Here is a 12,154-nt window from a genome sequence, read left to right on the forward strand (position 1 = left end):
CTCTTTGTACGACATAATTACACGCATTTAAAACAAAGCTCGTTATTACCGAAGTTTCGCGTCGGACAGCTTCACTTTTATGTTTCAGTTGCATCGAAAAGTCGACGGAACAAGTGTTCGACGCGCACCGACCGAATAATGAATTCCCCGGAATAGAATATTAATACGCTCGGTATAAAGTATTAACGTTGATACGCCCGTATAAAAGCGGACGAGCGGTAATCTTGCGTTTATTCCAAACGGGTTAAAGTTACTGTTTTTATCGTGCTACGGTAACACACGGAAAAAGGCATCCGTCTTTCGACCTGTCGCGATCAAAATTTTGTATATTACGATTCTCGAAATTGTAAAGATGCATCTAATCGTTTAATTTAAAGCGTTATCTTTGAAAAGTAGCCGCTGGTATTCGATCGTAGACGGTTCGAAACGCGTTGAAACCGCGATCGACGCAACGGAATTCGCGTCTACGGCTAATAACGTTGTCCAGACAGCTCCTGTCTCTCGGCGCGCAGCGGCTCATTAAGAGCACGTTATTTCGACGCAGACAACTATACCGGTGCTCCTCCGTTTCAACTCGCGATCTTTCGGTACGGTTACTCTGCTAATAGTTTGCTCAACGTCTCGCGCCGCTGTTAGGCATTATGCACTCCCCTGGCCGTGGTCGAAGCTCGAGCGGCTCGCCGCGCCTCGCCGCGAGGCAACGAGACGACAGGTCGCGACGCGGATTTCGCGATCGCAACTTTCACGAATGGATCCGCGGGAGGAAACAGGATCGGGACATACCAACTGTTTCAGAAACGACAGCAGGCCGATGTTGATGATCTCGCCGCCGAGTTGCACCAGAATGTAGCCCAGCACGCCTACGATGGTGATGCACTCCGATATTGTACGAACAGCCTCCGTTATTTCTTCCGGCCATTTCAGGACAATGGTGGCCATATTGTTGGGCCTCATGTACACCGCCAGCGACAATGAGACCAGGTGGAACATTAGGATGATCAGTCTCTTCAGAAACTGCAACTTTTACGGAAAGCGGACCGGTGTTAATCGAACGACCTTCGTACCGTTTGCGAATAATGGCGATACCATACTATGCAACATCATTTCGAGAGACGTCTCGACTATATTTCATGCATGGCTTTTACATCGCACGCGCGTGTGTACGATTACTCGCAAAATTGAGCGTACACCTTTTAAAACGCGATAACTTTTTTAAGACCGGACCAAGTGACTCGAATTTTTTTTTTAGATGACGGAGGGACTGGTCTACCAGACGATGACTAAAACTCTCGTTTTTTAACTTTTCGTGTGCTGAAAATTTGATCGAAATCGGTTAACCCGGAGTCGAGCTATAGACGTTGAAAAATGTTTAAAACTGCAGATTTCCATAAAAAAAAGTTAAAAAAACGGGAGTTTTTTTAGAGAGAGTTTTTTTAAAGAGATTCTGATCATCGTCCGGTAGACCAGTCCCGCCATCTGAAAAAATCTGAAAAAAAATTCATGTCGCTTGGTCCAATTTTAAAAAGGTTATCGCGGTTATAAAGGTCGTGCGCTCAATTTTGCGAGCAACTGCATGAATGTACCTTTCCTATAATTAGTTCGCGATGAGTCAGAAAAGTTCCGGGTTATTCGGAATATTCGATAACGATGCAGGAAATGCGTCACCCGTTCGTTTACGTAAGCCGCGAGTCTAGAAACTGGAAAACAAAAACTTTAACAAGAAATCCTCGTTTTGCTATTAAATAAGAGACACGACTTTGCAGAATAGAATCTGTGTCCGTTCCAAAAAGCGTTTCTTTTTCCGTACCTACATCGCCGCTTTCCTCCGTTCTCTCTCTTCCATTTTCTCGACAAGTTTCCATCATCGCGCGTTTCTTCGAATGTTATTCTACTCGTTGTTAAGAAATCTGCAAAGTCGCGGATGCGTCGATCGTTTTCCCAGAAACTGCGGGAGAAATTCGAAAGTCGGCGGGTCTTTTTCGCAGCGTTTGTACGCCGAACGTAGGAAAGAAAATTTCAATTGCAAATGAAAAATTCTGCTCTTCTGCTCCGACTTAATTTCGATTTGGAAATCGAGGACGGCATCGAAGCCGCGATATTCGCGGAATCTTATGTTTCGTACGCGAGGATTTTTTAATTTTAATCCCGGTTTCTTTGTTCTCCGCGAGGATGAAGTCTGATTCCTGCGCGACAAAACGGTTGCTATTGTGCTACGCGCTCTCGCATACGTAACTATCTCTACCGACCTATAGCCTGTGGATACATCTCGCAACCGTAATTCTTCCGTAAATCCGATTGCGCTCGCGAGAGAAAATCTTTCGCGAATTTTTCGCCCGGCGGACAACGAAAATCCCGCGAGGACTTTGGTTCGGCTGGCCACGATCGGACGAGATTCGGTCGCGAATCTACGAACGAGGGCAACGAATCGAGTCCACGAGTATAATCGATTGTGGAAAATATTAATCACAATTTTAGGGCGTTCGAAAGATCGAGCTCCGAAGATCTCGTTGCGAAGCACCAACTTCCAGGTCATTAGGGAGTCGGGGTTAGACCGTAAAACTTTCGAGTCATAATTAAATATGGAATAGACATTTGGGCGCGTTGAGGCGCTTCGCGTTCGTCGGAGGCGTATAAAACCGGGGAACCATCGTAATAGAGTTACATAGCGCTTGCTGCGAATAGATCGAGCAACTAGCCGTATCGAAAATAATATTACACGTATGCAAAGCTTGGGAATTTTCATCGAAAAATCAACGAAACGATCAAATTCTGCAACGAAGCTGTATATAATTGAAAATAACGCATGACAAAATGTTTCGTCGATTTAGTACAGAAAGAGAGGAGAACGATACGAGTTTGATATAATCCTGTTTCCGCTTTAAATCGAATTGTTTTAATGATGTGGTTCGATCTAATCGATGCCGTGATTAGTTATACGAAAACCGAACTAATCTCAGTGTACAATATCACACTGTAATTGGTCATTTGACGCTTATATGCGGTTTCAACGTGGCCGTGATTAATATTATGAATGGTATATGTCACGGATACTAGCCTGTCATAATGTCCTCGGTTTACTTGAATACCCCCACACACACACACTCTCACACACACACACACAGAGAATGTCCAATTTACCGTGCTATTACACGCTTGCCAACATCCGGACGAAAATTGTTTAGTTGCGGGAAAAATTCGTTCTCCGAAATAGTATCGATAATCGTGCTTCTAAATCTTATTTAAAAACTAAAATGCACACTGCAGATTCGATGCGTTTACAAAGGAATTTAGGAACGTCGGCACGGTGTATTCTCGTCTCGCAACCGACGTAGGAAAATGTTTTATAAAAATGTTGCAGCGAAGCCTGTCGTCTATCGATCGTTCCCTGCATTTGGTCTGCACCTTGTAGCAATTACGATGACGTTTAGTTATGCAAGGACTGTAATTATACGTAAATAAAATCTATGACATCAGCAATCCGTGTCGCTAACGGCCTAGATCCGAACGCAACGATAACCTTTAATTCGCGGAAACTAAATTCGATTTCGAAGCTCCGCAGCTATAGCGATCTCCGAGAATCGGTGATCTCGCAAACTGTTTAATATCGGAGAAAAATAGTCCGCGGAAAGCGAGTCCGATCGTTGTTTACTTAAATCCAACGCGTTATCCTGTCGGCGAATGGCATAAAAGCACACTGGGTGCACTCGATGCAGGCTCCGTCGACGACCATCGTTCTGAGATCGTTCATAGATTACCGATAGCAGCGTGTCACCGTCGATTGCCGCGGAACGAACCCGAAATAAATTGCAGGTTTATTCGACGTCAGTCGAGACCGCTGGCATCGGCGTTCGAGCCCGGAACTTCGAGCCTCGAGCCTCGAGCGTGTAGTGCGCGATGACAATCGCTCGTAGTCACTCCACGTCCACTCGACGTCGCGCAATAATCATCGGAATAATTTGAAATGCACGCGCCCCCGATCGGCACTGGCCACGACAAATTTTCGTCCGCTCTTCTTATTCATCGGCGGGCGAGGTCGTGCTCGAACGAGGACGGCTGACATCTGCCAATTCGTATCGCGCGAGCGGATCGCGAACCGGATTTCGGACTCGCTACGGACACGATAAAAACATTCGGTGGAGCGGCTTTCCCCGAATTAGCGATCGCGACGCGACTTTGCTTCGCGGATCGAGATCACCGCGAAGCAACGCTCGAAGGGTCGCGAGCGAAGCTCTCCGATCGCTGATCCTCCGAAAGATCGGTCTCGCCTTTGGCGAGAAAAGACTGGGACGCGATTCTTCGTCGGCGAACGTGACTTCTATCGAGCGAGCGTTTTGTTTTCCAGAGAATATTTTCCGTCGCACGCGACGCGAAGTATGAAACGAAATTTAAATACAGTTAGACCTCCGCTAACTGGCTTAATCGGAAGATGGACAGACCGGGTAAATTGAACGTCGGCAGACAATAGGAACGCACGATGGAATTATGAAAAGCATATGCCGTGTTCACAATAGACTCTTTGTGGCAAAAGAAGCCGCGGTCTTTATTCCAATGTTGTGCGCGTAAAGTGACGGGGAACGGTAATCGTGCCTCGCCGACTATGCATCGACTACGATGTCCCTTTCTAAATATTTTCGCGGCAGCTGTCGGAAAAATTGAAATTCCCATGCGAACTCGAGATACAAAAGTTTCTAGTCACTTTTTCGAAATATTCTTCACAGATATTTCCGTAGAATCAACGTTGCTTTCTTCGCTAGATTTGCCGCGAACAGCTAACAGTTCGATTCGTTCAACGTGTGTAAAAAAATATGTTTCTGAAAAACGCTGGAGAAACCCGCCGTAAAAAATGCGGAGCATAATAAATTTTATTCGAATTTGAACAACGATAACTAATTTTCGAGCAAATATCAGAGGACCGTAAAGTTGAACGAACCGGTTGCAAGTTCCGACATACCGCGGCGTCTAAACGCGTATTTTCCGTTGATTTCGGAGAGCCTCGATCGTTTAGCGATCAAGGCAGCGGCTCGGAATAAAATTGATAATACCTTGGCGGACTCGGTAATTGCGAATTAAGGGAGCACGCAGTTATGCCGAGAACTATGTCCCGCAAATCCAAGGGGTTGAGTTCGTTAACATGCCGGCCATTAACGCGCAGTTACCACCATCTGTCCGTACGTGAACTACAGTCGTGCACCGCACCGGTATGCAAATTAACAATCGACCAAGAAGAACTCTGTCTTCGGTCGCGACAAAACCAGCTCGACGAATCATCGATTCGAAAGCATCGATTACGCGCGAAACGCTAAAACGGTCGTCGGAAATTGTACGACGAAAATCGCGCTTCGAACGCGTACCATTATTCTGGGAATTGGATACTCGATGCGAGTGTAACGATGTTTTTTAAACATTTGAACGTTCCACGGGGAAAAAAATCTGCATCCGATAACGAAATATTGAAACGCGTTTCACCGTGGCTCGTTTCTTAAAAAAGCGTCGAGAAAATTCGATCGTTCTGGGTTTCGCTGTAAACGACGGACAATGTAGTCGACGGACAATAGAAGAAACACACGGAACGGATGGATATTATCGAGGATTAGCAATTGGAACCCTCTTCGGTAATTATCTCGAAGATAATACGCGAGAAGAAATCTTTACAGAAAGATCGTACAGCCGGCATTGTCGCGAAAGAAAATCATCGATCCACTGGTGCGGAAGATGGAAGAGAGGGTGTTACCGGACGAATGTTTTACATTATCGGAAAATTATTGCGCACGATCAAGTCGGTCCTTTCATCTCGCGTATAAACCAGGCTCGGAGTTGATAATCCATGTAATTGCCAGGAAGAGTTCCACAATTATCTTACGTAATTATTGCAAATAATTCTACGGCAAAATAACGTGTTATATAAAATAATTCTTTCGAATAATTGTGAAATAAAATAACACGTGTTACGGTTAAAATAATATTACGCTCGTACGCTTGTTGCAACGAAATATTATTATCAACAGGAGAGGATCTTTCATCTAGGGATTAAAAACACGTATCGCGTGCGTAGGTCGTGCAAAAATCGTGACGAGAGGACGCGCAGCGAAACGATTGGGCGAGGAAGCGAATCGTTGTTTCGCGAATAGCAACGAATGCGATTCGAAAGTTGAATTTGCAAATGTCGCGGCGGGGCCCCTCCCGCGTGTCGAAGACGGCAGAGGAGTCGCGCGATCCGGCTAAAGCTGTGAAAAATGCCGCGGAGGGAACGAACGAGAATACTGTCACGTGGACGCACTTACCCGCGCGAAGGTCTTCCATTTTTCCTCAAGTAATCGCTGAATAATACCACCGTCCAGCATGTTCAAGTGCTCCTCCTTCGTACCGTTGAGAATGATAAATAGCGCGGAGTTCCAGTCTGAAATAGAAATTCGGAGAGGACCATTTACGGTTAATGGAACATCACTTTAGGGTTCTACCCGGCGCGATAATTATGGGTTTTGCATTAGCGAGGTATATACATTAGATGCGCCAGTTTCCGTCGGCGACGCCGAAGCCGACGCCGAAGCCGACGCCGAAGCCGACGCCGAAGCCGACGCCGACGCCGACGCCGGCGCGGACGGAGCGGCTTTTTCCGTCGCCAGGCCACGTGCGACCCTAAACTTTCTTGCATGCGAAGATAAAACTTTGCGCTACTTCCGCGCCCGAAGAATTCCGGGGAATCGTTAATCTAGTTGCCAAACTTGCCGCCGCCGCCACGTCCCACCAAAGTCAGCTAATGTTAGTTCGATGCAGCGTTTGAATTTCGCCGGACCCATAAATGCGAGCGCTAAATGCTTTTCGAAAGTATGACTAATGTAAAACGGGATGAACTTCGAGCGTCGCGCTGAACTTCAGGACGCGCGATGGAACGCAATTTTCGCGAGTCGAACTCCTCGAGCCTGCAGCCTGCAGTTTGCCACCTGCGGAATCGTGCGTGTCCGACGCATAGCCAATACCTAGCGATTCGTGGCAACTTGTATTTAATTAGCGATTCGTGGCTCGGGTCTACTCGGACCCAGAATATAATTACCGTTGCGTCGCTGTTGTTTAAAGAGAAACCAACGCGATTAGAACGAGTACCTTGACCCATTTACCGCCCTTTGGTTATATTAAAATTGCGTCAAGAAACAAGGATACATCGTTGTTCGACGCTCCAAGGATTATGTATTCGAACGTTATTCGACCGTTCCATCAATATTTCCATATTGGTTGCGCATTCGGTATCTTCGGAAACGAATCGATATCCGTTCCAGAGCATGCGGCTATAATTAATTCATTCTAAAGTTAGTTGTAAAGCGATTGGTTTATCGAGCGAAGGTTTCGACAATAAAGATTTTCTATGCACCGATTGGTTACCGAATCCTTTATTTATCGACGGATTAGCAAGGATCCGCTCGAACTTCGTTCCAGAAATAGTTAGTAGAACGAATGTCAACGTCGCCGAAGACGCAGACGGCTGACAAATATTGCACGACCATCGGCGAATTTGCGTCCGTGTCATACGTATTGATTGTCGAAGTTTGTTCGGCCAACTTCCCGGTGAAATATTAAGGTTTCGTTTCGGACTTTCGAAAACTCGGTGGATGCGCATCGATCGGTCCTAAAGTCGCTGGAACGCCGGAACGGTCGGAACGTTGGAACGCCGTGGAACGCCGTGGAACGCCCGAAGCGACGCGACTCGCGACGCGTCAAATACTAAGACGATCGTCCCAGTCGATCATGCTCCCAGACTCTTTAATCACTCAACGACCGAAGCAAAGCTGCTTTCACGGTGACTTAAGGCGTCACGGAAGTTTTCGGTCCTATTCGATATTTTCTGGGAAACATTTTAACGCTGTTCGACTTATGCGTCTGTTGTCGATGCTCTCTATCCTCTCCCTCCCTCCCTCTCTCTCTCTCTCTCTCTCTCGCTCTCTCTCTCTCTCTCCCTCTTTCTCTTTCTCTCCTCTCCGGTGTCCGGACTGCGCTGGCATCGATGAGAACTTTCCCGACAGCTTTTGCCCGAGGAAATTGAATTTCAGATGTGCAAGCAAAATTGCAACGACTATCAGCCGCCCCACCTCGCGTCGAGCCATCCAAACTACCATTCGATTCTGTCTTCTGAAACGATCCTACCGATGACCGGAGCATCCGACCGTGACTCGAATCGTCGAATCGCCGAATCGCCGATAGTTCAGCGGCAATTATTGCGCCTAATCGATAAGCTGCTTAGTGCCTCGCGAGCAGCGCATACGTAATTGTCTAATGGCTGTTCGATGCTTCGCGGAGTCTCGAGTACCGTTGCCAGACGGATCTTTACGCGAGAGACACGGTTTCCGAAGCAGCTGCATTTCACGATTTTAGCGTTATACCGAAAGTGGCGCAACGGCGTCCTCGTTGTTGTCATAAACGCGTAAACTCGAAGCGAATCAAAAATCGATTTCAACAGAGAATAAAAAACACTTGCCCGCGTTCGAACGCATTATTTGTTGTTGCCAATCGAGAAAACATACGTATCGCGTAGCACCGAGTAATGCTGTATTTTGTTTGCTTGCTCTCTACCGTTGAAGCCGAGTCGTAACGACCGTTTACGATTACGAAGAAAACATAAGCGTGTTAAAAATGTCTTCGTCCTTCCAAACGTCGATGTTGGGAATTTTTGCAAAATACGTCCGACAGAAATCTCGAGAAGCGCGGCATCTTCGGCGAACCTCGCAGTTTCGTTCGCATCGATGTTCTCCGTACATTTCCACCATTAATTTTCGAGTTAACCGCGACCGCGGAACGACCATGATTTTGTTAAGCAGATTCGCGAAGCGCGGCTTCGTAAATGCGGCATAAAATATGGCAACGTTCCGCGCGGTCTACGTTTCCTTGATATACAGTTAACTGCGCCAGTAGTCGAAGTAAATTATATCTACGGCTCGCGCAAGAATGCCCCCTTCGCGTTGCCAGAATTTTGTCGAAACCTCCTGCCTCGGAGCAAGATTTGTCCCGCGATCGTTATTTACGAAACGACAGGGATTCGCTTCTACTCTTCGATTCGTAGAACAGGCAACTATGCCGGCTCGCGCGTCGAATGTCGCTCGAATAATCGGCTCCGGTTCGTTCGTTCTCCCGTGAGAACCCTCCGTCGGCGTCGTCTCCTTATCTTCGTAGTTGCTCGTGTGTTTTCAATTCGAGAACGAGTTGCTAGAATTAATCTTCCAATTGCAGCGAGAACTAATATTTTTGCGATCCGCGGCTTTTCTTCCTCCAACCGGCTCGAGGACCGCTCGACGACTGCTCGAGTATCGTACAAACGGAAAGATCGAAGTCGGCGTTTCAAAGAAAACCGCATCCCGACGATCCGTACAGGTTAATACATCTGGCAAAGATCGACTCGTATCGACCGGATATCGATCGATGGTCCGTGCCAAACGCGAGCAGCGTTGTTTCAGCTTTATCGACAATTTGTCAGAAATTCGGCGCGCTCGAGCACTTTCTAGAACCTCCGTATAGACTCGACGAATTTCACGCTACTCGCTATACCGAAACTATCCTCGGAACTTTCCGGCGGTCTGCACGGAATTTGGCGCTTTTTATTCGAGCAAACTGTAGTTAGAAGTTTCGGACGCCCGGCGCGGAGACGTTCGCTCGATAAATAAAGCAGATATTCTTCTGGACGGTCAGCGAGAAGTCCGAACTTTGCACACACGACCAACTTACTAATACATAGTCGTTACCGTAACTCGTAATTATATCCAACTCCGGAGCCCGGGAGTCCGGAGACCGAGCGGAGACCGCGCCGAGAAGTTTTCCCCGACGATTCCGCAAACTCTCCCATCGCGGTGCGTCACGGCGCGTCGCGGCGCGTCGCGGCGATTCCGGATCGACGCGAAAGGCCCCCGTGCCCCACAAAAACGAACGTCGAACGATAATTGAGTAACGACTCGCCTTTGCTCGTCTCGCTGCCAGTTATCGCTGATAATCAACCCTAAGTGCTGTGCTCGGATAATTATTAACGTTTTAGCGGAGACTGCCATCCATACGCTCCCCTCACCTGGTAATCCATTTAAGTCATCTTTCCCGGCTTAATTCGATCGGGGGATATCAAAAGTCGATCGCCCGGTGATGTAATGTGCCGGCAGATTGTATTAGAAACCGTTGCCCTCGTAAACGCGCACACGCGTCACAGACTCTCGTCGGGTCCCGGTCCCGGTCGCGATTCCCGAGTCCCGACACAAAGGGGCGTCAGAAATTTCATTGATCAATCCCGCCGCGCCGGGACAGAGTGCAGCTTCCATTTCATTTTGTTCTTTTCTCTTTCATCCTTTTTTCCCTTTTTTCTTCGCTTCCGCGACCGACAATACCGAACACCAAAATATTACCTTCCCGGCGTTTTATCTTTCATTATGGCGGATTTCGGCGCTGCTTCGCCGCGTCGGTTCGATCGGTCATCTTTTTTTCTGTTATTTTTTTTGCCCAGAGTTCCGAGCATTCGAGCGATATTTTCCAAATTCTTTCAACGAGATCACAGCAAAGATGGAGAGACGGATTTCGGAAATACGTATTTCCTCGTATTTCCTCCGGTTCCCAAAAATGATTTCTTCCGCAGTCCAATACCTTCGAATCGTGCTCCCGGAACGTTAAATATCGATATCTCGGAATAACGTGTCCGAAACCGTACGCTCCTAATTTCGAAGACCATCGAATCTCGCGATCTTAACGTCGACGCTGAAAATTCTCAAGAATCGTCTCGCAATCAAAGCCACGTGCTAGGAAGGCGCCTAAAAATTCTTTGAGAAATCTCGTTTCCGATGGTACCGCGAATAGTCGTTTCTTTGAAAGGAAACGAGGGGTGAAAGGCAACGGCGAAGCAGCCGGGAGAAAGGTCTCTGAATAATTTCGTCCTGACCAAAGACGCGTCAGAGGCAAGGACGAAACGGAGGAAAAGTGACGGAGGTGCGCTAAGGATGTTGAACAATTTTAAGAAACTTCCCTATCTACCTCGGCCGGGGCGCGGCGTTTCGCGCTTTTTCGTTGCCTCCTTTTTCTCGAATCGCAGCGGGAGAAGATAAAGGATCTTTAAAAGAACAGGGTACGAAAGGGGGCGAGAAAGAGACGATAGAGGAGAGAGAATGGTACGAGAGAGACAGTAAATAAGGGAAACCGAGAGAGAGGGAGACGATAGAGAAGAGAAAACGCTGGCAAGAAGGGCGGCATCTTGACTCGAATGGCTGACTGGCTTACTCGTTGGCGAACCGACTCCGTTGGCCAACTAACTGACGGACCCCGGATGGCTGGCCTTAGCTTAGAGTAATTAAGCGTGCCCGTAGGAAGGAGTAAGCCGAAAGTTCGCTACCCCTGATATATACCGGTATAACAGCGGAGTTACCCTTCGCGCTACCGCTCCATGCCATATCGTCTCGCCCCGTCGCCGTCGCCGTCGTCGTCGTCGTCGTCGTCGTCGTCGCCGTCGCCGCTGAATCCATCGAACGACATTCACGCCGCGGCAAAGATGCCCGAGTAGCAAGGGGCCGGAAGAGGAGCAGCACGGGGAGAGGAGCAAGAGGTCGGAGAGGACGAAGAGGGTGGAGAGCCGCGGAGGAGAGGAGGGCGAAGGGATAATGGATTCCGAAACTAAATGAAACGCGAGCACCCAACTCCGCGTCGCGTCGGCGGCTAATTTCGAAACTTCGTTAAATGGCCGTAATTGCATCCTGCAACGACCCGCTTTCCCTTGTCTTCGTTCCTACCCTCCTCCGCTCGCCGCTCGCCGCACGCCGCACGCCGCACGCCGCTCGCCGCTCGTCGACGATCGCCGCCTGCGTCGCAATCTTCCAGGCATCCAGCATTCTATGAATCACCGAAACGTCTAGAAAACTCGTCGATAGGCGCCACACATACATCCCACTTTACACCGTTGCGGCGCGACGCGCCCGATCCAGGCGAGAGCCGAAACTTCGATACAATTTGGCAAAAGTCCGACTCCACAGCCGACTAACTCTCTTCCTCTTCCTCTCTCTCTCTCTCTCTCTCTCTCTCTCTCTTTCTCTCTCTTTATATGCAGATCGCGAAAAGGCGGTTGGCTGGCGCGACGCGTCTCTCTATCGGAGACGAATTTCATGGAAATTAGGCGACGGGATATTAACTTTTCGCTCGATAACGCAAC

General features: G+C 48.2%; 1 protein-coding gene across 4 annotated transcripts in view; it reads right to left on the reverse strand.

Moving 5' to 3' along the window:
* iav (transient receptor potential cation channel subfamily V iav) overlaps positions 1-12,154 on the reverse strand; it is a 42,125-nt gene that overhangs the window by 24,861 nt on the left and 5,110 nt on the right. For 3 of the 4 annotated variants that reach the window (XM_033467781.2, XM_033467780.2, XM_033467778.2), the window contains exons 3-4: positions 6,282-6,397; positions 784-1,020 (exon numbers count right to left, since the gene is read on the reverse strand). In XM_033467781.2, coding sequence (XP_033323672.2) covers positions 784-1,020; positions 6,282-6,397 — 353 coding nt within the window. The remainder of the gene's footprint in view (positions 1-783; positions 1,021-6,281; positions 6,398-12,154) is intronic. The other variant, XM_033467782.2, reaches the window with a different exon arrangement.

The sequence above is a fragment of the Megalopta genalis genome, chromosome 3, assembly GCF_051020955.1.
Source record: "Megalopta genalis isolate 19385.01 chromosome 3, iyMegGena1_principal, whole genome shotgun sequence".
In the NCBI taxonomy this organism is placed as follows: domain Eukaryota; kingdom Metazoa; phylum Arthropoda; class Insecta; order Hymenoptera; family Halictidae; genus Megalopta; species Megalopta genalis.